Below are 25,538 nucleotides of genomic sequence, written 5' to 3' on the forward strand. Positions count from 1 at the left end.
TTTGGTTCCACCTGAGCTGCCCCCATACCGACACACCAAAGCCGCTAGACCACATCACAACGCCAAAGTTCTCGGTGGATCTTTTTCAAATTTGGACACCGTATTCAGCTACACCCCGGACACGACCTCATCGACTGAGATATTTCAACACGTGCTCTCAGCGCGCAGCGCTGAACCGATTTTGGTTTTTCTGTTCATTTCAGCATTCCCAGTAACTCTTCCTTATCTTCTCCAGTGTTTTGCGTTTATCTCCCTTCCTTCGTGTGGCTTCAATCCATATTCCCGTTACTACGTTACTATTTTTAGAATGTCACTGCGCTGTCCAGAACGCTTCCGTCAATATAACACTTACCTCGTCAGTACTATTCTTGCACATTATCTATTATAGGCCGAAAAAAATTGGACAAAACGCTGCGTGGGTACAATTATCTCCCATAACCATGCGCCACCGTGGATCCCAAGCACTGTCTGAGTGCTTCCCCCTTACAGGATGTAGGTGGCGCGTCCTCTTTCTTTTTTCGCGCGTGACAGTAGGCTGTGTTTCTGCTGCGCTCCCGGATTATTTTGGATTCTAGAGTCTTCTTTTCTGTGTGGATTACCACCTGTTGGATTTTTGTGTGTTATTCCACTTCTGGCTTGAGGCTACGTTGTTTTTCTTCCAACTTGTGCCTCCGTTGTTGTGTGGCGGACTCGGCGTGCCTACCGTCCTACTTCGTGGTGACCGGTCGTCTGCTTCTCGTTTCGCCTCATTCACTTGAGTATTGACCTAATTTTCTTTGAATTTTGTTAATTCTCGATTTTTTAAGGGTACGTACAGGGCGAGGTAGGATGTCTCGTCTTGTTTTGGGCTCTGGTTCTACGGAACCAGAGTCTGCCGGGGGCAACCCTTCTCCGGGCGCACAGCGTCATGTTTTGCGCACGGACAGGGGGACCTTTCGGCGCTCCGACTCTCCCTCCCCAAACGCTTTGCGTTTGCGGCGAGGGAGGGCGGAGAAAGCCTGTTTGAGCAAGCTCAATGCGAGCTTGCTCAAACAGGCTGGGCTTGAACCTGGGACTTCGGGCGGGGCTGCGCCGTCGAAGGTTCGGGGAAGGTCGAGGGGAAAGAAAAAGCGTCTTTCTCCTTCTCCTTCCGTGGAACACGCTTCCCCCCCTTCGACGCCGTTGTCCGGCCCTCAGTCTCAGGCTTCAGCTCCTCCCGGTTTCAAGCCTGGGGGGAAGGTTTCCTTCTCCTCCCTGGCTCGAATCCGGGGGCGGGTCGATTCCCAACCCTCTTTGGGGGTTGGTGAATCTGATCTAGGGGCTACGGGAGAGACTCAGGTTTCGACTTCTTTCTTTTCCGGTGCCTCTCCTGTGCCCTCCTCGGTTTCCACCGCTGTGGAAGCCAGGAGGGACACGGGTCCTCCTCTGAACTCCCTCGCTGGGTCGTCTACTGCTGTTTCGACAGTAGTCTCGGACTCATGGGGGGGGAGATCGGAGGAGATGACGGGGTCTATGAATTCCCTCCCCGCTGGGGTTGGGATGCGAATTGACCCCGTTCAGGGCGGTCCTGTGGGGGCAGGGGTTTCAGGCATCGTGCCTACGACCACTGCTACTACGGTTCCCTCTGACGTCCGTGTGACTGGTGGCTGTCCCTCTATGAAACGCTCCGGCCGACTAGTTACTGGACGTGGAGGTGTTCGACAGAACGTGGTACTTCTGTCGAATGGTCAGGGCGACGGGAACATTGTTTCTGTTGCTCAAACCGACACCTCCGACCGGACCGTCTTGACCCCACGCCATTCCTTAGCGTCTGGTGTTCGGGTGACGGATGGTCCGGACCAAGGGTCCGGAACGGTCCAGGCTTACGGGTCGGGATCGAACCGGACCCACGGGTCCCGACTGGACTTGACCTCCGGGTTTGGTCCGGACGGGACCCATGGTACGGGACCGTACCGGACCTTAGGGTCCGGTGCGGGACAGTACCTCTGGCCCTTGCCGGACCCCCGGACCTACGGGTCCGGATGGTACGGTACGGGACCAGTGGTCCGGTCGGGACCGGACCACCCGACCACCTCTGTTGGTCCGGGTGGTCTGGCACCGAACCGGAACACACCGGACCACCGGACCTACGGGTCCGGATGGTACGGTACGGGACCAGTGGTCCGGTCGGGACCGGACCACCCGACCACCTCTGTTGGTCCGGGTGGTCTGGCACCGAACCGGAACACACCGGACCACCGGACCTACGGGTCCGGATGGTACGGTGTTTCCACGTCCGGACCGAACCACCCGAACACTTTTGTGGGTACGGATGGTTCTGTGCCGAACGGGACCTCCGGATGGTACGGGACCGGACCGGACCACCGGACCGGACCGGACCACCGGAACACCGGACCACTCGACCGGACCGGACCGGACCACCGGAACACCGGACCACCCGACCGGACCGGATCGGCACCCCCGACCGGACCGGACCATTTCTTTTCTGATCAGACCCGATGGGTCCCTGTTCAGTCTATAAATGGCGGGGGTTCGTTGGCTGGACTGACCCAACAGTCGCAGGGTTTTTGTTGTTCTCTCCCTTCGGCTGCTGGAGACGTTTCGTCTTTGGGGCAGGGGTCTTCGCGGCCTCTTGCTTCAGTGGGCGTTTCGTCACAGTCTACTTCATCACTTTCGGCTCCTCCCCCTCAAGCTTCCTACACTCCTGCTGTTGAGGAGTTGTCGGGAAGTGAAGAGGAGAGTGAGTCAGAGGACGATGGGGAGGAGGATCAGGGTCGCCCTGAGGTTAACACTGATCCTCTACCCTTGCCGGTTTCTGATGGAACTTCCGAAGCTATGCTTCGTACTTTCCAACAGTACATGACAGACATCACGCGGCGTCTTGACGCCACGGATGCCTCTCTTAAGCGTCTGTCGTCTAGTGTTCCCAACCCTTCGGTTGACACACAGGACGTGGAGTCTGAGGACGAGAGGCAGGAGGCTCTCCCTCGCACAGCTAGAAGGACGTTTGAACAGTTTCAGGACGTCCTTCCCTCCGACGCCCTCTCGTCCTTGGAGTCCGCTTCGGCCCGGGCGCGGGAGGCACACGCCGCGTCTGCCGGCGGCTCGTTTTATGAACGATCCGGCCGCCAGCAATTCGCGTTCCACCCTAGTCTTAGTGCCACGGTGGAAGCGGCAGCACATCGCCTGAGGAGTACAGATTCACGTGCGAACGCGACCTATGTTCCTCGGGAGGACGCGGATTCAGTGCCGTGCTTTCCTTCGGGAGGCGCACCTCCACTGTTTCCTCGTGTCCAATCTGTTTCGTCCCTCCCTTTTCCCTTTGACTCTCGAACTCTCCCTTTCCAGACTTCGAGTGTTCAGGGTGGGGCTGACGGTGATGTGTTCGTTGGGGAGGTGCCTTCGGTCAAGAAGGTGGAACTGAGCTCTGCTTCGTTCCACAATCTTGAGGCCACCGTTTCTTCCATTGTCGAGGCCCAATCACAGGCCTTGACATGGATGAGCACGCTGTCCACACTGTTGGACCCTCCCGATCGGGCAGAGTCCGATTCCACTCGGGTCCTTGACACGGTTCGAGTGGATCGGGCTTTGCATGCCGTGCGATCGTGCGTGACGACTGCGGCAGAATTGGCCATTGGAACACGGGTCCACTTGTTGGCCCTGTTCCGTGATCATTTTCTGGCTACTTCTTTAGTGCCTCCGGATATGAGGAAGAGTCTGAGGAACACGTTTCCTCAGCCTTCTTCCCTTTTTCATCCGGGCACTGTCCGTTCTGTGGTGGAGTCCACACGCCAGAGGAACACTGATTCTCTGATGGTTGGCCTCGCTGCTTCGGCGACGTCGGCGGGGAGTAAGAGAAGTGCTACAGTCACCTCCAGCTCCCAGCCTCAGAAGAAGAAGAAGAAGAAGCCAGTTTCACTGCCTCCTTCTTCCTCCTCTCAGGCGCCTGTCGCGTTCCCCCCTGCGGCCCCGGCTTCTCGTGCTCCCAAGCGTAAGAAGAAGGGTGCTCAGACAGGTAAGGGTAAGCAGCACCACCAGGGGGGTGGTCGCAAGCCTGCGCCTGCCCGCCAGCAGAATTTTCAGTGAGTCCCGGCCCTACGTTGACGCCCCCTCAAGTTGCCCCTCTTTCGTCCGTCGGTTCCCTTTTTCGGGCCCGCGACATGTGGGGCAGACTGGTCTCCAACCAGTTTATCTTGAGGGTGGTGGGGTCGGGGTTTTCTCTACCGCTGTCGTCACAACCTCCATTGTCCGCTCTACCTTTGACGTTCCCCCCTCCTCGAGACCCTGCCAGATGGCAGGCTCTTCAAGACGAGGTGAACTCGTTGGTCGAGAAGAAGGCTGTCTACCCCCTTTCTCAGCCTTCTCCGGGGTTCTACTCCCGCCTGTTCACCGTCCCCAAAAAGGACGGCAGGTTCAGGCCGGTGTTGGACCTCTCCACCTTGAACTTGTACCTTCGCAGGTGCAAGTTCAAGATGGAAACCCCTTCGTCGGTCCGGTTGGCCATCCGGCCAAACGATTGGGCCACGTCTGTGGACCTCCAGGATGCTTACTTCCACATCCTGGTGGCCCCGGGGTACCGACATCTGCTCCGGTTTGTTTGGGAGGGCACAGTGTTCGAGTTTCGGGCCCTCCCATTCGGCCTGTCCTTGGCCCCGCTGATTTTTACAAAGGTGGTCAAGGAGCTGGCGGCGTTGGTCAGAGCTCAGGGTGTGCGTCTGCGTCAATATTTGGACGATTGGCTCACCCTGGCCCAGTCTCGCGATCAATGCCTCCAACACACCCGGCAGGTCCTGGAACGGACCCATGCTTTGGGGTTCCAGATACAGTGGCACAAGTCAGACCTCGTGCCAGCCCAGCAGTTTTGCTACTTGGGGATGGCGTTCGACACAGTGCTTTACACTGTGTCTCCCTCCCCGGACAGAATCCTCTCCCTGAGGCGAAAGATCCTCTCCATTCAGGCTTGCCGCGCTGTTCCTCACAGGCGGCTGGCGGAACTGTTGGGTTCCATGGAGTCTGTCGCTCTGCTGCTGCCCCTTGCAAGGCTACACAAACGTCCCCTGCAACGGGCAGTAGCAGATCGGACTTCCAGGCCTCTCGATTACACCGAGTTGGTCCAGATCGGGCCTTGGTTTCACGAGGCTGTAGTCCAATGGCTGGACCCGATCTGGCTCAACTCTGCGGTGCCTATCCAACCGAGACGGCCGTCTCTCTTCCTGTACACCGACGCTTCTACGCGGGGTTGGGGGGCCCACCTGGACCTGCACGAGGCCCAGGGGGTCTGGACCCAGGAGGAGTCCCTCCTACACATCAACTTTCTAGAGTTGGAGGCGGTTCGTCGGGCTCTGCTGGAGTTTCGCCTCCTGATTCGGGATCAGGATGTGTTGGTCCACGGGGACAACACCACATGCCTAGCTTACCTTCGCCACCAGGGGGGCACCAATTCTCGGTCCCTCTCCCTGTTAGCGGAGGAGATTCTGCTCTGGTGCCAGACCAATCAGGTCCGGATGTCAGTCCAATTCGTTCCGGGGAAACTGAACGCCCTGGCCGACATTCTCAGTCGGGGCGATCAGGTTCTCCCCACAGAATGGACCATCGCTCACAACGTTCTACGGCGTCTGTGGGCAAGGTGGGACCGTCCTCTGATCGATCTGTTCGCAACTCGATTCAGCGCTCGGCTTCCCAGGTACGTCAGCCCCTTTCGAGACACGAATGCGTTCCACGTGGACGCATTCACTCTCTCGTGGAGGCTCCTCGATGCTTACGCCTATCCCCCGACATCTCTGATTCCGAGGGTACTGGCAAAGTATCTGCAGGAACGGCCAAGACTGATTTTGGTCGCGCCTTACTGGCCAACAGCTCCGTGGTTTCCAGATCTTCGCGGTCTCACCCACGTAGACCCTCTACCTCTGAATCTGGACGGGGGAAGTCTGCTCCAGCCTCGATCAGGCCTCCCTCATCCACGTCCAGAGAGTCTGTGCTTGACCGCATGGCTCTTGTGCGCTCCAAACTGCTTGCACTAGGATTGCACAAGAGTTCAGTAGAGTTTTCCTTGAACGCTAAGAGGCGATCAACTAATCAGCTCTATGACTTACGCTGGAGAGCTTGGGCCTCCTTCGCCTTGTCCAAGGGGATAAAGCCGCTTTATCCCTCAACACAGGACTTGGCCAACTTCCTGGTGGAAGTGTATCAAAAGAAGAGTCTTTCTTCTAAGACTCTTCTTGGATACAAATCTGCCATCACTTCCACGATTGCGGCTGCTACTGGTCGCAGACCTGAACACTTGATCAGTTCCTCCCTCATTGCTAATGTCCTTTCGGGTATTAGCAATGCAGCGGTGTCTAAACCTCGGGTTTCATTTCCCAAGTGGGATGTCTTCCTGGTTCTCAAACTCCTGCGTAGCAAGGAGTTTGAACCCCTGGCAGGCATTAGTATCAAGTTCCTGACTTTTAAGACTGTGTTCCTCATCGCTTTAGCCACTTGCCGTAGACTCAGTGGTATTCAAGCTTTGAGTGGCCTGGAATTTGACATTGAGTTCACCACACATCAGGTGACGTTGGCTTTCCTACCAGACTTTCGAGCCAAGAATCAGAATGCCTCGGAGTTGTCCAAACCAGTAGTCATTCAAGCCTTGGCTCCCACTCTTGAACATGATGACCCTGATCGCTTCCTCTGCCCAGTACGTGCCCTTAGAGTGTACCTGGATAGAACACGTAGCTTTCGGTCTTCTAAGCGGTCACTGTTTGTCTCGCTTAATCCGAAGTACCAATCGGATATTTCTAGACAAACTTTAGCTCGTTGGCTGACCTTGCTTATCAAACAGGCTTATGTTCATGCTCAAGTGGATGTGGTCCCTGACATCAGGGCACACGAGATTCGGGCTATCGGCTCCTCGTTGGCGCACGTGCGGGGTGCCTCGCTCCAAAGCATAATGGCGGTCGCGTTCTGGAAGACTCCAGCCACGTTTATTAACCACTATATGCGAGACTTTTCCAGTCTCAGGCTTGACCAGTCGTATGGCATTGCCAAAGCAGTGGTTGCCAGCATGGTCACGTCAGTCTAAGGTATTTTTCTTGGGTATATTTTCTTTTACAGTAGTACTGTTCGAAAATTGCCTGGGTATCTTAATCCTTGGATTTAAGTGATTTTGATTAAGGAGTTTAATACTCTACATATCACCCTCACACCACTCTGGTATTCTGTGCAAGAATAGTACTGTCGAGGTAAGTGTTATATTGACTGTAAGGCTTCTTTTTAAGCCTACTGTCTATATGATACTTACCGAGACAGTACTATTAGAGTTTCCCTCCCGCCTCCCCTCTTGATATGTTATGGGCTTTTTGAGGGTCTGCAGCTCATAAAGAAAGAGGACGCGCCACCTACATCCTGTAAGGGGGAAGCACTCAGACAGTGCTTGGGATCCACGGTGGCGCATGGTTATGGGAGATAATTGTACCCACGCAGCGTTTTGTCCAATTTTTTTCGGCCTATAATAGATAATGTGCAAGAATAGTACTGTCTCGGTAAGTATCATATAGACAGTAGGCTTAAAAAGAAGCCTTACAGTTGCACCCGTAAGTTGTTCTTACTGTCAAAGTGAAAAGGTCGAATCAATTTATAGCCACGCGAAAAATACACTGTCACCTATCTCTATATATTTATACTAGATATAGATATACATATCAAATCAGTGGAGCCGAGTTTCCTTCTTTGGCCCATGCATTAGGATTCAGCAAGCTGTATATATACAAGATGTCAACAACCACCACTGATATAGCAGTATCCCTTCCTTATTAGCCCTCAAGCAATCCATTTAGGGAAAGCTGATGACAAGCCCTCTGCTGCCTTTCCGAGCTCTAAAACATCGCAGAACACAACCCTTGGCAGGAGTGTTTATGTTATCGCTCGGCCAGGAAAGAACAAATTTGCAAGCAAGACAAGGAAGAGAAATGAATTTCTGGCTGAAAATGTGCACAGTTAAGAAGTCACACACTGAGTCAGTTTAGTAGAAAGAGACATAGTCAGTACTATCAGGGCTGCTTAATAATAATACACACATTTTAAATCATCAGAATACACTCTCTGCAATCTTCTATACTGATTGCACAAAGAAACATTCAATGCGGAAGAAATCAGTTAAATACTGCTGTTTCCTACATGTCGAACCGGTACATAAGAATCACATTACACCGCCAACCGAAAGACCAAACTTGTCAAAGTTTTGTAAGTGAACACTACATCTTACAAGCAACAAAATATGCATGTTAGTGCATTTACACCTCCAGCATACATACAGATTAAACTTATTACGCTTAAAACAATATTTATGCTGTTTTCAAGAAAAAAAAGTGAGTGTGGTTTAAGCTTTTTGAATATTCCGCGCAAATTTCGATGCTCCGCCTTGCAAGGTCACGGCGGCCGCTAGCTGCTGAAATCTGTGGCACCATGCATAGGCGGTAAAGGCGCCTTCCTGTAACATTTGCGTGGTTTTAAGTGTGTTTAACATTTCTCAGTTCCTGGAGCCCTTGCAATGATTATAATGATGACAAGAAGCAGAAGTTTCAAAGTAGTGTTACAAAATGTGGTTGTCTTGAAACAATTAACACAGGGTTTTTTCCATGTTGAGTGCAGCTGAGAATAGTTCTGTGTGAACTCAGTTATGCTGGTCCGCAGTAACCGAGCCGCTACTGTCGGAACTCGCGATAAAAGATAGGCCTAACCACAAAAAACACAATCGGCACTTTCTTGAAAAATCTTCCTTAATCTATTGGTATATATATGATATTACACTGACTAACCTTTTCATCTAAACCCTAGTTCTTCTTTACGAATGAATGTATTTTCTACTTTTGACGAGAAAAAAATAAAATGTATTCAGCTAGAGCCTATGCTTTCTTACTGCTGGGTCGGTGTCTGTAGCAGACGATACTTTGCCGCTCTGACAGAGAAACTGAATACAAGTCTAGAGTAAAGATAATGCAATGAACTTCGATATTTATCAACAGAGACAAAAGGTTCCTTTGGATATGCTTTCAAATAGAGATATTATATTCAGCAAGTATTTGTGTTGTTGAGTCAGTAGTGCATGATAACAGAGATATAATATAGCCTACATTGATCATCTATCTACATAATTATGTCTGATCACTGATGATAAGTTGGAACTCCATTTTGACAATTTTAACACAGATGCATATATTTTCGGGAAAGTGGGTGAAACACTGTACACTTTTCTTGGCAGTGCGGCGGATCTATCCAATTATAATTAAATTCCAATCTTTAATTCCCCCCCCCCGGGCCTCTCTCCGGCTGCTGTTTCTAAAATCATCTACTATATAATACTGGTAGGATTTTCGGTGGTTTTTCGATTCCTGTGACCAAACCGCGCGGATTTGTGCCTTCTCCTTCGGTTGCTATGCCAACGTGACCCAGGAAATCGATTCCGCTAGGTCCCGACTTCCAATTTTGTCCACGAACAAAGTTTGAAGAGGTTTGTCTCGCAAATTTGAGCAGACACAGTGAACTTTGACCTGAACTTTGACATCGCGGCGAAAGAGATCTGTGATTGGTTCTTCTTCAACTTTCGGTTCGACTAAACACGCGACCGCACCTCAGACGAACCTAGCTGTGTGTTTTATTTCTCTACCCCAGACGAACCTAAAATAATAAGAAGATAGATAGATCTGTTTATCTGTTAATGGAACTCCAAAATATTCCATAGATACGTTTACTAAACAGTTCGAAACATTATCACCTGATAAGTCGCCGTATAACCTTATAGGTTCCAGCGACTAAATATTTTCCCCCGGTTCAACCATAGACATGTACGTCATCATGATCTCCCCTTAATTTGACCGTTATTTTGGCTGTCTTAGTGAAATGGTAAGATATATCTCTATGTTTTTTACATGTAAGTGTTCGGAAAAAATACAGTTATAGCAGCTATGTACAAAAATAAGCAGCATATGCTCTTTTCGCCAAAGTAAAGTCCTTTTTTCTTCTGGTTTCTTATATGTGTCACAGCACACCGCAAGCTTTTAGGCGAATAGCAAGTGAGTGGTATATATATATCATCAATTTTATAGTAGATAACGGTGTAAAATACTTACCATGTTCATGTCCGTTATACGTTTTCCATATGTGTCATTTAATTGTGTGTTGCTTGATGCCATGTATGTATGTGTGTGTGTGTGTGTGTGTACATGACTTTAAATAAGCATGGATGGATGTGTGCACTCGATTGTGTGTGTGAACCATGTATATATTTTCTGTTGTCAATGTTGTCAATTAGATATGTTATACTATGCGTTTGAATCATTAAGTATTTTAGACGTCATACTTTTTTTCGTATCTTCACGATGGCTTTTTACCCGTTTAAATTTTAATGCTTCCAACTTTCAAAGCGCTGCACGGCTGGGAAGAGATGCGCACTTTTATCACTGTTGTTCATGTAGACGTAATCATGGATTCATGCAAACGTCATACCTGCTGTATTTTATTTTGTTTGTTTGTATAGTCGCGTGCGGTCGCGCAGTCTTTTTGGTCAGTTCCGATTACCTCCCATTGATGCGAAAACCTATATGACTGTTTTTTGTTATTTTTCTCTCTGTTAATTCACCAGTGGCTATGTAACATGTGTTATACCTTATAGGTTCCAGCGACTAAATATTTTTCCCCGGTGCAACCATAGACATGTACGTCATCATGATCTCCCCTTAATTTGACCGTTATTTTGGCTGTCTTAGTGAAATGGTAAGATATATCTCTATGTTTTTTACATGTAAGTGTTCGGAAAAAATACAGTTATAGCAGTTATGTACAAAAATAAGCAGCATATGCTCTTTTCGCCAAAGTAAAGTCCTTTTTTCTTCTGGTTTCTTATATGTGTCACAGCACACCGCAAGCTTTTAGGCGAATAGCAAGTGAGTGGTATATATATATCATCAATTTTATAGTAGATAACGGTGTAAATTACTTGCCATGTTCATGTCCATTATACGTTTTCCATATTCCATATGTGTCATTTAATTGTGTGTTGCTTGATGCCATGTATGTATGTATGTGTGTGTGTGTGTACATGACTTTAAATAAGCATGGATGGATGTGTGCACTCGATTGTGTGTGTGAACCATGTATATATTTTCTGTTGTCAATTAGATATGTTATACTATGCGTTTGAATCATTAAGTATTTTAGACGTCATACTTTTTTTCGTATCTTCACGATGGCTTTTTACCCGTTTAAATTTTAATGCTTCCAACTTTCAAAGCGCTGCACGGCTGGGAAGAGATGCGCACTTTTATCACTGTTGTTCATGTAGACGTAATCATGGATTCATGCAAACGTCATACCTGCTGTATTTTATTTTGTTTGTTTGTATAGTCGCGTGCGGTCGCGCAGTCTTTTTGGTCAGTTCCGATTACCTCCCATTGATGCGAAAACCTATATAAGAAGATAGATAGATCTGTTTATCTGTTAATGGAACTCCAAAATATTCCATAGATTTGTTTACTTAATTTTTAAAAGATAAGTTCGAAACATTATCACCTGATAAGTCGCCGTATAACCTTATAGGTTCCAGCGACTAAATATTTTCCCCCGGTGCAACCATAGACATGTACGTCATCATGATCTCCCCTTAATTTGACCGTTATTTTGGCTGTCTTAGTGAAATGGTAAGATATATCTCTATGTTTTTTACATGTAAGTGTTCGGAAAAAATACAGTTATAGCAGTTATGTACAAAAATAAGCAGCATATGCTCTTTTCGCCAAAGTAAAGTCCTTTTTTCTTCTGGTTTCTTATATGTGTCACAGCACACTGCAAGCTTTTAGGCGAATAGCAAGTGAGTGGTATATATATATCATCAATTTTATAGTAGGTAACGGTGTAAATTACTTGCCATGTTCATGTCCATTATACGTTTTCCATATTCCATATGTGTCATTTAATTGTGTGTTGCTTGATGCCATGTATGTATGTGTGTGTGTGTGTACATGACTTTAAATAAGCATGGATGTGTGCACTCGATTGTGTGTGTGAACCATGTATATATTTTCTGTTGTCAGTTACATATGTTATACTATGCGTTTGAATCATTAAGTATTTTACACGTCATACTTTTTTTCGTATCTTCACGATGGCTTTTTACCCGTTTAAATTTTAATGCTTCCAACTTTCAAAGCGCTGCACGGCTGGGAAGAGATGCGCACTTTTATCACTGTTGTTCATGTAGACGTAATCATGGATTCATGCAAACGCCATACCTGCTGTATTTTATTTTCTTTGTTTGTATAGTCGCGTGCGGTCGCGCAGTCTTTTTGGTCAGTTCCGATTACCTCCCATTGATGCGAAAACCTATATGACTGTTTTTTGTTATTTTTCTCTCTGTTAATTCACCAGTGGCTATGTAACATGTGTTACAGAATTGCACCGGTGTAAGGGTTAACATTTTATTTTTCACCAAGAGAATATAATTCATTATATGCGGGATAATGTGCGGGGGGGGGGGGGGGAGGGGTGCAAACAACATTTTCACAAGCACATAACCAACAAAATGACATCGCATGCGCAGCACACAAAGTGCGTAGCACGGGTACCACTAGTCTTCTTTTATTTTGTTAATCTGTTTGGGGGGCTGGGGAGGGGGGGGGGGGGGAGATTGTGTGCTTTACAGAGCTCTGTTAAACAGATTGCTATTTAACCTGTGTTACGGCCACTTCAGTGAATGCAACTCGGTTCATCCATACTGTGGCATACATAATCCCGTTTATTTAAGACGGAAGCACGTGACCATCCTGGCAATACTCTCTAGATAGATAAAAGAAAGTGTTAGCAGATTATATTTCACAGTTTTGGTTTTAATCAATAAGTGCTTGAAGCGATTTTAAATTAGCATAATGATTGACCTTGCTAAAATGTGCAACTGAGATACTTTATCGAAGTTTTTAATACAACATTTTGATGCAGTCATGGCAACGCGTATGCTTCAAAATGTCGTCTGCAAAACCCCCACATACATAGCAAAAAAGCTCTGGTCTTCGCTTTGCAGACTTCTCCAAGAGTTTTTACTGAGACTCGGTTCCGAGATTCTGAATTATAAACAGTGGCCACCAGAGATAAACAACGCCAACTCGCCTGCAGGCTAGCGGCGAAAGACAAACCGTTTAACGCTTGACGAGCAGGGGCTAGTGTTTTGTCAGCACACGCTAAACAAAACAAGGCAGCTATAACACAGGACTGTGAGCTCTAATACTGAATTCGCCTCCACTGTTTTGATATGCATATATATATACGGCTTCTCTGTGTGTTTGTGTGTGTGTGTGTGGGTAACACCTGTGGATTGTAGAGTTCTGTTTGTGATGTGGTCTGGCGGCATTGGTGTGTGTCCATATATGTTCAGGCCTTCCTTCCCGAGAAGCCATAACACGTGACAGTTATTCTCAATCCCGTTTGAGTGGACTTCGGCTTCACATATGATTGTGGTGTTTCGGCACTCGGTTACATTTGGCGTCGTCGACAGCGATGGGACTCGACATGAGATATTTCAACACGTGCTCTCAGCGCGCAGCGCTGAACCGATTTGGGTTTTTCTCTTTATCTTCTCCAGTGTTTTCAGCGTTTATCTCCCTTCCTTCGTGTCGGCGTCAATCCATATTCCCGTTACTACGTTACTATTTTTAGAATGTCACTGCGCTGTCCAGAACCAGTGACGCTTCCCTTGCACCCGGAAGTTGTTCTTACTGTCAAAGTGAAAAGGTCGAATCAATTTATACTGAGCCACGCGACTGAAAAATACACTGTCACCTATCTCTATATATTTATAGATAGGCCTATAGATATACATATATATATATATATACGGCTTCTCTGTGTGTGTGTGTGTGTTTGTGTGTGTGTATGGGCAACACCTGTGGATTGTAGAGTTCTGTTTGTGATGTGGTCTGGCGGCATTGGTGTGTGACTGAATAATCAGGCCTTCCTTCCAGAAGCCATAACAGTTATTCTCAATCCCGTTTGAGTGGACTTCGGCTTCACATATGATTGTGGTGTTTCGGCACTCGGTTACATTTGGCCACGCTGTCTGTCTCTGTCTAGCGATTCACCCCGGCGAAGCCGGGTATTCCTCTAGTACTAAATATATAAGAATATTCAAAACCATACTATAGTTTATGGTCGTGCCTGCGATTCTAAAAACAATGCGAACATGGTCGGACGCAGATATCCGATGCTTGCACTTTTGCTCGCTAGCTCTTCGAAAATACATCATAACTTCCTTATGTTTTATACCTCTGACTTAAAACTTAGTACAAAGTATGATAATGTTGTGAAGATACTAGGTATATAAATATATTACATGAACATTATTTAGTTTTAGGTTGATCCTACGTTCTTAAATCAATGCGAACATGGTCGGACGTTGAACCACGATGCTTTCACTTTCGCTCGATTGCTCGTCGCAAAATACATTATAACTCCGTTATTTTTAATTTCTTTGACTTAAAACTTGGTATAAAGTCAGATAATGTTGTGAAGATACTATATATATATAAATATTACATGTACATGCTTTAGTTTGAGGTCGCGCAAGGTAGTGCAAGGTCGCGTGTGGTCGCGTGCGGTTGCGTAGTAATTAGTCAGACCGCTCCTGTGTGTATCCTCGCTGTTTCAGTGGTCATTGATCGCCTGAGACGAGAACTAACGAGACAAACTCTCGGAACGTACTTCCTGTATGGCTGCCATCTTGATCTTGATATATTACGCCAACAGGTCCCAAACTTGGGAATATTCGTTGCCATAGGACTGCAAATCCCTTGAACAGTAAGAAATTGATTGCTAATTATGCCTGACGGAATGAGCCCATTTCTGATACACATACTTTCTCGCTTTAGGAAGTCTCTCCACAATGTTTCCCGTCTTCAAATGTCGACTGGATCACCTAACAGTAACACATTTTTTTTTAGCCCGACGCGGGAGACAGCCATTATTACTCCACGAGGAGTCCATCACGGCGTCAGTTCCCATCTTACTAATTTTGCCCGGCTACTGTTAAAATTTAACTTGCTTCGAGCACACAATTTTAAGCGTTATTACACAGGGAAACTTGAAAAAATCAAGCCTACACTGTGACTGTACAGTACAGAATGACAATTCATTCCTAGTCCTACAGTCCACCCACGGTACCACCACAAAAGCTCTGAAAATGAAATAGGATTTGCGGGTACAAGTACTACATAATACATTACTCCGAAAAAACCACGATAACCTACACACACAAAACGGAAACCTACAACAACAAAAACGTCTTTAATAACTAAATTTATTATCAAATTGAAGGTTTTTTTTCCATGTTTGTCAGAAGTCATGCCTGATTCATGCTATTTGCAGCTTTATTTTTGTGTTTAGATTAGAATTTAGAGCCGAATTTTTGACTGAAGTCGAAGCATCGATATCAATCAATCGATTCAAAGCAAGGGAGTGAGCTCTCTAACTGTAAGGCACAAGAATCAATGACGACATACAGCAGTCCCTCTCATGAACGGACACCCTTGGGCCATAGCAAAACTGTCCGTACATTGCAGGTGTCCGGTCACGGGAGGGGTGACCACACCACCCCCTCCCCCATACACACACAGAGACACACAAACAACAGGATTGAGTCTATGCTAATCACTTCTTGTGGCTGCTAAACAATAAACTCCTAATACTTCTTTAAACGTTCTGTAAAAATGATTTGTATGAAAAGTGTTGAAAAGAAGAGATAAAATAAATCCTCAAGGCAGTGAACACACTCACCATGCACTGACATACGAAAGCAGCCACACAAACACAGCACAGAGGAGCGTGTGTATGCCTTGCAAGAATAAGCTTGAAGACCAGTTTGAATAAATAGCAGCAGATAGAGCTGCATGTCATAATCATGTAATTTATTTTCATCTTGTCTGGCTTTATTGACTGCATGCCGATCATGTGGCATGGCAGTGACTTTTCACTCTTCAGTCGGAAATACACTGTACATAACACAGCTCTCACTCTCCCTCACTAAATGCCTACCCCAAGCCGTGACAACTGATGCTTGGAAATTGTGTGGAAGAGTACACCTCTCTATTTCTCTCCAATGCTCTTCCTGCTGACATGCAGTGACACCGGACACCCCACCGAGTTTAGCCAGCTACCCCTCCACCCCCCCTCCCTCCCTCTCTCTCTCACTCCCTCCAGCCATGTACTGTTTGGGACTGTGGACAGAGAGGTCAGCTCCAACTGTTCACTCAGAGCAAAACCAGTTGACTGTGTCGTAACTTTTGACAAAGCAAGACAACTGAAGGGTTCACAGATTAGGCAACCGACTCACTGGTCAAGGCTGAGGGGAAACAAGAGTATCTTGTCAATGAAAGAGGTTACACACAGACACACGATGCTGAGAACTGTGGCCGGTTTTTCACTCTCTTTCGCTCAGGACCTTCATCGACTGTGGTTTCTGTTGTTTACGTCCAACAGACAAGAATAATGAGCACAGTGCAGTTTCATGTTGGCATCTTCGCATGTACTCCACTCCTGACCAAAACTACCCCCCCCCTGCTGATGGGTACAGGTGCACTCAAGTTACCAGTGACTGTCGTCACGCCATTGCGGCTGTGATCTTTGTACCAAGAGCCGGACTGCTCTGTTATCGATTTTGTTGTGGTGAAAATTTGACGATGGTCTGTCCGTACATTGGAGGTATGACCTGCTGTTGGGACCGAAAATGAGTGTCCGCGTCCACGTTTTGCAGGTGTCCGTTTAAGGGGGGGCAAATATAGAAGGAAAACACTCCGTGCCGAGCAAATGTGTCCGTACATGTCAGGTGTCCGCTCACGCCGGGGGCCGTACATTGCAGGGACTGCTGTAGGATTAGTTGAGCACTGCGAGTGCGTGTTAGTTTTGTCAGTTTGTATGCAGTGACAGTGACACACACTCACAAACGTAATTGTATCCATCAGTATTTTTCTCACCAATATAATTTACAAACAATAACACTTCATGACAGCAATCCCTCACAGACTCCCTCCCTTTGCATCACTACTAGTAAACTTCATGATAACAGTTAACACCTGCCCAAGTCACTATGGGACAAGCTGCACGACACACCAGCATACGAACCAGACAAACACAAGAAAAAGAAGGCCATGAACGGTGAAAGTTGCAGATGTTAATTGTTATGAAAGTTCTGATTTAAAACAAAAATGTTAAAACACGATCTAAGGAAGATTTTTCTTAATTTCTCATGAGGTTTTCAGAAAAAAGTAGTACTGGGATTTACCCCAAATTCCCTGGTGTCAAACAGTGATGAGTGAAAAACACACACACACACACACACACACACACACACACACACACACACACACACACACACAGTATACATTCTAATTTGTACACACATGATACTTACTGTGATAGACATGGTTTGCTGTTTATATTTTATAATGCTGAATCTTCTGTTAGTTTAAAACTTGGGAGAATTTAATTTTAAAATCAAAGACAGTGTAATTGAACTAATAGTAATATTGATCACCTGTCTGAAACACTAAGACTAAGAGACAACTGCATTGTATAATTAGTATAATACAATATATCAGCTTAGTTTTAATTTTACAGCTAAACTAAAGTAGTGAAGAACATTGAACAATCACTTCACATTGCTTGAATGCTTCTCAATGCTTGTTTGCTTCCATTCCAGAATCAACTGCACTGTCTGTTTCATCAACACAAGCTTCTGTCACAAGTAGTGATCGACACAGAGCATCATGGTAGCAAGAGGGAGAGGTGGCGGGCGGAAGAGAGGAGGAGCAGGGAAAAGCTCAGCATCAGGCTCTGCACATGGAGAGGAGGCAGCAGAGCAAAACACAGCAGACCAGAAACAAGGAGCGACAAGTCTGGCTGATGACACTGTTGGTAGCAGTGATGATGGTGATGAAGTTGAAATAATCGATGCAGACGCAGCAGAGAAAATGCAAGGAGGGGAAGAGGAAGAAGGGTTGGAAGGGGAGTTTGAGGGAGAGTTTATTGAGGAAGGGGGAGCAGATGGCGATGTGGAAAATGTAGATGCCAGCATTGATGCGGAGGAAGAAGATCAGCTCGAAGGAGAAGAGATTGGAGAGGAGGAGGAGATGGAGGATGCAGAGTTCCAACAGGAGATGTTTCAGTATGGTGAGGTCCTGGACGAAACAGGTGAATCTGATGCAGAACACATGGAAGGAGGCGACCAAGAAGAGCAGGCCGAAGAAGGTGACGGCGAAAATGCTGGCAGAAGAAATGGTGCAGAGGATGAGGAAGTTGCTGACATCAGCTGGGTGGAAGAGCTCTGGAATCTAAAACAGGTGGAAGAAGCATGGAAACCTGATGCCCAGAATAAGGAAGGTGCTACTTTGACACCGACAGGCAAACCTGACGCCCAGAATAAGAAAGGTGCTACTGTGACACCGACAGACAAACCTGACGCCCAGAATAAGAAAGGTGCTACTGTGACACCGACAGGCAAACCTGACGCCCAGAATAAGAAAGGTGCTACTTTGACACCGACAGGCAAACCTGACGCCCAGAATAAGAAAGGTGCTACTGTGACACCGACAGGCAAACCTGACGCCCAGAATAAGAAAGGCACTACTGTGACACCGACAGGCAAACCTGACGCCCAGAATGAGAACGGCGATACAGTGACACAGAATGAGAAAGGCGATGCAGTGACTCTGACAGGCAAGGACATAATAGAAAGCCAGTCAAAAGGAAACCAGGCACCTGCGAAGGGTGAAGATGAGAAGGAAAGCGGAGAAGCTTGTGAGAAAATGGAGACAGAACTAGAAAGAACAAAAAAATCTAGACAAACCAAGCGGAAAAAACTGCGACAAGCCTGCATTCCCCTTTGCTACCTTAGCCCTGCATTTGACAAAAGTGAGTGAAGCATCATGCACGTTTGATAACTTAATTTTATTCATGACTGAATCAGTGAATGCAGTATTGAATCGAAAGGGAAGTACTACTACTAGTGTTGGTATTAATATTATAAGTAATTAAGTCAGCTCAGTATTTTTGCTCATGAATCAACTGAGTGATGACATTCTCTCAGTCTCATCAGTGCCATAAGAACATAATATTAATTTTAATAATAACTGAGCGCTCAAATACTAATGTTAAGGTATTCCTGTTGTGTGGTGACATAACAACAACCCCCTGCCAGACCTGGATAGCTCTAGTCTTAAGGCCAATGGACATCCTTTTTCCTTAGGTCAACTGCCTTCAAAGCCTTATGTGAAGTTATCACCCACATAGACCTAGCTGTTACTGTGTTAGTATCTATTCTAGGCCCCCCCCAAAAAAATTGTCTGTTTCTGGTAACATGGCTAAAAAAAATAGGGTCGGTAGGTAGGGATTTTTTTTTTTTTTTAACCCAAATGTAGACCAATAAAACGAACTTTAAAAATCGTGCAAAGAGACTGGATTCACTATACATAGAGACAAGACACTCAACACATTTACAAATCGTCGGTGGACTTTCGTTTTCACACGTTTTTGTTCATTTTCTCACCCTGTCCTTTACCACCAAAAAAACAACAACACATTTTTGAGTTTGGAAAAAAAAAGTTTAGGGTCGGCGCCGAAATTTAGGGTCGGTCGGGTGACCAGAAACAGACCATTTTTTTTTTTTGGCCCTATGTCTGTGCATTTAGTTTTATAAGCTGCATTGCAGAAATGTATTCATGGTTGCAAATTGCAATAGAAAATGTCGTAGAAAATGAAATACATGCAATTTGAAGGGGCATGGTTTTCTACAAACGCAGTGCAATTTTTGTTCCACAGACTTTTTCCAGTACAACATAAGCGTTCGCCCAGTTGTGCCACATGACTTGGGTCAACATGGAGTCCAAGCCATTACAGCCCTCGCTAGCTCTGTTCGCTTCATACATGAGTCCTCCAACTACAAGTAAGCTAGCTCTGTTCGCTTCATACATGAGTACTCCAACTACAAGTAAGCTAGCTCTGTTCGCTTCATACATGAGTACTCCAACTACAAGTAAGCTAGCTCTGTTCGCTTCATACATGAGTACTCCAACTACAAGTAAGCTAGCTCTGTTCGCTTCATACATGAGTACTCCAACTACAAGTAAGCTGCCGCATTATTGTTCAGACAGACTGATAATTATATTGAATCAAGAATTGATATATAATGTATACTCTGTGACTTCTTTCTGTCTCAACTTAACAATAGCAAGTGCAGTGTTGTTCCCGGACCTCGGTCTTTGGTCATTGCCCACTGACACAATACCGTTTTGATCTGTTCTGTGATATAAGTGGAAAGATTAACTTAAAATTTTATATAAACATTGAAAGAACATTTGTTGTACTAACACTAACAGCCCTAAAAGAAAAAGAAAGAAACATACATGTAGATCTATTTTCTGGTCAGAAAAAAATGACTGAATGACAATGTAAACTGTGCCTATTTTTAGAAATAATCTCATGAAATAATTAGTGAATCCTCGTGAACAGCCATTACTCCTATGTTCGGAGGGAGGGAGGGAGGGCAAGAAGAAGATTGAAATGTTTGCTTTCATTCATGCAGGGTGATGAAGCTCTACGTAACGGGTAAAGAGTTCGGCCCTTTGCTGGAGACCATTTTGTTCAGCACATTTGTCAGCAACCACCTGACTTTTGAGATCGAACGTCGCAAGCCAGTGACTGCGACCAAGGAGAACGCCAAGGATGGAGTTGCACCTCACCCCAACAATTACTCTGAAGTTGTCAATAGGGGTGAGTATCTTTTTTCAGTGCGCGTTTTTTGGACAGACGGTTAAGTGCATTTGTTTTGCATTCATCATTTGTAAAGCATTCACACTGCTGTTGTCTCTCATAATTTGGCAGGTGTTAGTTTTAGTACACTTGTTACTGTTACACTGACTAATGCATGTTTATGTTCAGTTGTACACATACTGTACATTCATCTGAATTATGTACCGGCGGGCTAAAATTCAAAATTGTGTTGGAAAAATAAAAATAATTTTCCTGGAAACAGCAAGAGAGACAAAAGAAAACAAAAGCAAAATGAAGTGATTATGTCTACTACGAGCCAAGATATTTAACAAAACGCGTTGTGATAATCCGTGCGGAAAAGTTGAAATTTGGCCACTTTTACAAAAATACATTCTTTTTCGTGTGAACGAAACCTAGAGCAGCGAGTGTTCGCGATACAATGCTCGACCCATCTCGGAATTTGTCTTCTTTCTTTTTCTACAAAGTAAAACGACTGGAAATACATACGTTACTGAACTTTACAATATCTAACCTTTAAATTAATCGATACTTACCGAGCTCAGCCTTCAAACTGTAGATAAACGAGGTGGAATTCTCGGCAGCCGAGTAACTCGAACATTCTGTATTCTCCGCCATATTATCATGTGTGCGTAAAACGCGCTTGGAGCGTTTTGATTGGTTTAGCGCCGCGCGCGCATTGACGTCACCAAATAGTTTCGCATACAGTAGAGCCTCCCTATTAAGACCTTCCTTATTACGACTTCCTCTAAGTTAGGACTTTAAATTTCATGACCGATCCTTTTTACTCTGTTTACATCCTCTGTACTACGACTACCTCCTTAACCCGACATACGACTGACAAATCATGGTCAAATGCGACTTTGTTATTCCCAAAAAGAAGTTCAAAACTGTGCAAACCTTGATGTTGTTTTGGAAATTGAGCAAACAGTTGACGAGCACATCGCAACTGCGATGTCGTCTGCTCAAATAGGCTCCATTCTCCGCAAGCGTTATTTCCTCTGTTGACATATTCGCGACTGTACTTTATTTTGAATAGATAAAGGTCATTGGCCAGATGTCTGCTTCATTTAGCAAAGAACTGTGCAGGAACTCCTACCTTTTAAACACGCAAAGTTACAGAAACGTTATGAAAGCAATCCGATCATCGAACCAAAACCGAAAGTTGTGGTGACGTCATGTCATTTTGCGATGTACGTATGCAAAGCGTGTGTAACATTTTCGGTCTAGCTAACAATGGCGGCCGACGAACATGGGTTTTGAAATCTGGAATTGTTCTTGGTTTTCCCCGATCCGTGACCGAATGACGCGATATACAACCACGCGGCGTTCATTTGAATCAATAAATTCTCAGAATCCCGTCAGTGAAGTTTCAAGGTGAGTAGTGGAGTACGTGTCAACTCGGTGGACAGTCCGTAGTGCAGTTGTCCCCAAGTTGAATGAGTGAGTCAAGTTTCATCGTGAAAACTGACGCTTTTGGCTACAATTTTACATCAGTTTCAACACACTGCCGCGGTTCTTATTCGTTTTGTTCCTTGCGTTTGGGACACTTTTCTTTTTCAACCAAATCGTTGCTGGGTATCGTATGACTATGATTAGTAGCTGGTATCGACATCGATGTGCATGTTTTGGGACCGCTGCTTTCGTTCGACCTCAGTTTGTTTATTTCAAACCTTAACCCACGAGTAGTTACGTGGCTTGATTAAACAAGCAAGAAAACTGTGTGGGTAATTAATTGAATTAGAAAACAGGTCACCATAATCGTTTAAGGGAAAAATAACATTACTTTGTGGGCGGAATCAATCAAAACGCCAATGTCATTCCGGATCATTGACGGACCCGGACATAACAAAACCATCCTCCATAATACGACCCCTCCCTATTAAGACCTGATTTTGTCAGATTTTGGGAGGTCTTAATAGGGAGGTTCTACTGTATATGAAAAAAATCTTGAAAAAATAAGCTTTTATGCGCTGTTTTTTTCATTGTGATTCGTTTAGTAATTAGTAGTTCGCGAGATATCATTTCTTGGAAAAATGTGATACCTTTGACTCGATTTTACCATGTCAAACAATTTTAAAGTAGATAAGAAAATTATACGGGACTAAACAGCAAAGCTTCATCTTTCTGACCTCTCTAATTTGCATACTATGAATGAATGAGGAGAGCCGCAACGGCTTTTTTGTTGAACCAAGTAAAGTAAGAGCGCAGAAAGTCGTGTTTTTCCGCTGTGACGTGTTTTGACTCTCACGCTTCGGTAAGGTTTTACAAAAAAATCGGGCTTCTATATTTGATCATGCAACCATACAAAAACAACACAAGGCAATAGTTTAAGAATTGAACTTTATTTTGCATACATTTTCATCAACAATCATGCATTTTCCATCCTTGAAACGAGCAAAAGCAAACAGGCTATTTTTAGCCAGTGGGTGCTTTCCAGCCATCCTAAAAAGCACAGCCTGCCGGTACATATCTTAATATCACCTGGCAGTGCAATAGACAATGTTTGGAAATAACTCAGTCGTGTTTGTATGGTATGTGAGTGAGTGAATACTCTTGCTTTTAGTGATGGTGGAGGAACAATCATTTGGGAATTAAATTGAAACCAGAAAAAAAGGAGATATTAGAATTTGCACGTGGATGAACTCTTGGTGAATGCTTTTTTCAGTGACCTTCCATCAGAAGAATGCTCACACAAGGCGCACTTTAATGGACACAAAAGGTCCACTTGGTAAGTAGAGGAAGTATGTCCGTCTGTATACGCATGCACAAACACACACATGCACACACACAAACTCACCAGACACATGCACACACACACACATTTTTTTACACAGTACACCAGATGCATGTTTCGTTCAGAGGGCTTGATTTGAAATTGAAATTGTGTGTTTGGTTAAAGCTTATGGAAACACATGTTGCAATTGCATTGTGGGTGAATATTTGTCAATAATTTGAAAATTATTTTATGGCAGCATAAGGTAATCAGTTCGTCAATACTGTCTTCTAGCTTTGCAGTATACTCAATGTCTACGGCTCAGCAATTTTATTGTATGCCTTTTCTTTGTCTGCTCTCATTGATGGTTTAGTTTCTTTTAGTAAGTATGAAGATCTATAAGTTGTGTTTGTGCAGGTACACACATTAGTTTTGTTTGTTATTTTAGAATGAGGGAATATTTTAGCTAGCTCCTTCCTGTGCTGTGGTTTTGTCATTTTTCTTCATCTGAACTCAGTGTTAGATTGAGTTCAGTATCAATTTTCTTCATCTGAACTCAGTGTTAGATTGAGTTCAGTATCAATTTTCTTCTTCCAAATTTAATTTTTGTAAGTACATGTATGTTGTAAGCAACACAGGTTTGTCACCTTTTTCATGTCTTTCTATGATTACATTTAGCATTGCAAATGGCAGCATCTGCTGTTATTCTTCTTCAGTGTTCGACAGCGGTTCCCGCTCATTGTGATGCCTTTTTCTTCTAAAGGCTCACTATTCACAGCGGCCTTATTAGCTTGCCTCAGCTACAAGCAACAAACTGCTGTGTGTTGAGGAAACATTAGACAGTGCTGCAGTGAATACCATCTCACTGCAACATGCAGGGCGTCAAACTGCTGTGTGTTGAGGAAACATTAGACAGTGCTGCAGTGAATACCATCTCACTGCAACATGCAGGGCGTCAAACTGCAGTGAATACCATCTCACTGCAACATGCAGGGCGTCAAACTGCAGTGAATACCATCTCACTGCAACATGCAGGGCGTCAAACTGCAGTGAATACCATCTCACTGCAACATGCAGGGCGTCAAACGAAGCAGGCAGAGTTGGGAAGCTGGAAAGAGAAGATAAAGAATCATAAAGCAAAGTGAACCCTGCAGATAAAAACACCATCATCGAGGCTGTGTACATCACTGCACAACCAACAAGTGCTGTGCACTTTCTTGGCAGGACAGATCATAATTAATTTATTGTCATATTCTGCCTGACACAACTGGGCAGTGTAGGCTGAAACAGCACTTACTTGCTTAGGAAGCTCAACCTTGCCTCACCAGCTGTTGCCAAATTATAGCAGTTGCAGAGCAAATTATAGCAGTTGCAGAGAGGCAGAGGAGACTGCAGCGCATGTACTCAAGGCGTGCAGAAATCTTTTTTCATTGAGATTTGATTGATGGCCAAGCCTAGTTCCCCTGCATGAAAAAGTGTTGAAGCTGTGTGGGAATGACAGGAAACAGCAAGTCTCACCTCAGGGGCCGGCCTCCTGGTGTACGGACTATGTTTGAGAAGATTTTCAGCACAGTATTTCCTGTCAGCGTGCTATTGTGAACACTTTATTGAAGAATCCATCAGTATTCTTTCACACTGGCCACGCACTGAGCTCTGCCCTGGCTCCATGCAGTGATTCACAGAGCCTGAAGCTGTAGCTACTGCAAGACAACCCGCAGACTGGACAGCCCAGACAAGTCCCTTCTGGACAGCACGAGGAGAAAAGAAACAAGGGTTTCTAATTCTATCGACAGTGTTTCCAGTGGGCTGTGTTAAACTGTTATGAAGAGGATTTGAGATCTGAATGCTGACTGCTGAAATAATTCCCAGGAGCAATTTACAGCAACACTTTTGCTTCTGCGCATCACACTCACAGGTTTCTATGTGCTTCGGGGATACATTTACAGGGAAGAACTCAAGCACGTAGAATCATGTTTTCAAGGCTCCAGTGTCATCAGAATCATCTTCACACAAGAAGCAGATTTTGCTCTAAGCAAGGTGCTGC

At 45.3% G+C, this 25,538-nt stretch overlaps 1 protein-coding gene across 1 annotated transcript in view; it reads left to right on the forward strand.

Moving 5' to 3' along the window:
* Positions 1–14,667: 14,667 nt before the first annotated feature.
* The window catches only part of LOC138960371 (uncharacterized), a 32,988-nt gene continuing 22,117 nt past the window's right edge, over positions 14,668–25,538 (forward strand). The window contains exons 1-5 of the mRNA XM_070332266.1: positions 14,668–14,796; positions 17,693–18,903; positions 19,810–19,933; positions 20,573–20,760; positions 23,447–23,509. Of these exons, the coding sequence (XP_070188367.1) occupies positions 17,760–18,903; positions 19,810–19,933; positions 20,573–20,760; positions 23,447–23,509 (1,519 nt within the window). The 5' untranslated portion in view covers positions 14,668–14,796; positions 17,693–17,759. The remainder of the gene's footprint in view (positions 14,797–17,692; positions 18,904–19,809; positions 19,934–20,572; positions 20,761–23,446; positions 23,510–25,538) is intronic.

This window comes from Littorina saxatilis, linkage group LG2 (assembly GCF_037325665.1).
Source record: "Littorina saxatilis isolate snail1 linkage group LG2, US_GU_Lsax_2.0, whole genome shotgun sequence".
Taxonomy (NCBI): domain Eukaryota; kingdom Metazoa; phylum Mollusca; class Gastropoda; order Littorinimorpha; family Littorinidae; genus Littorina; species Littorina saxatilis.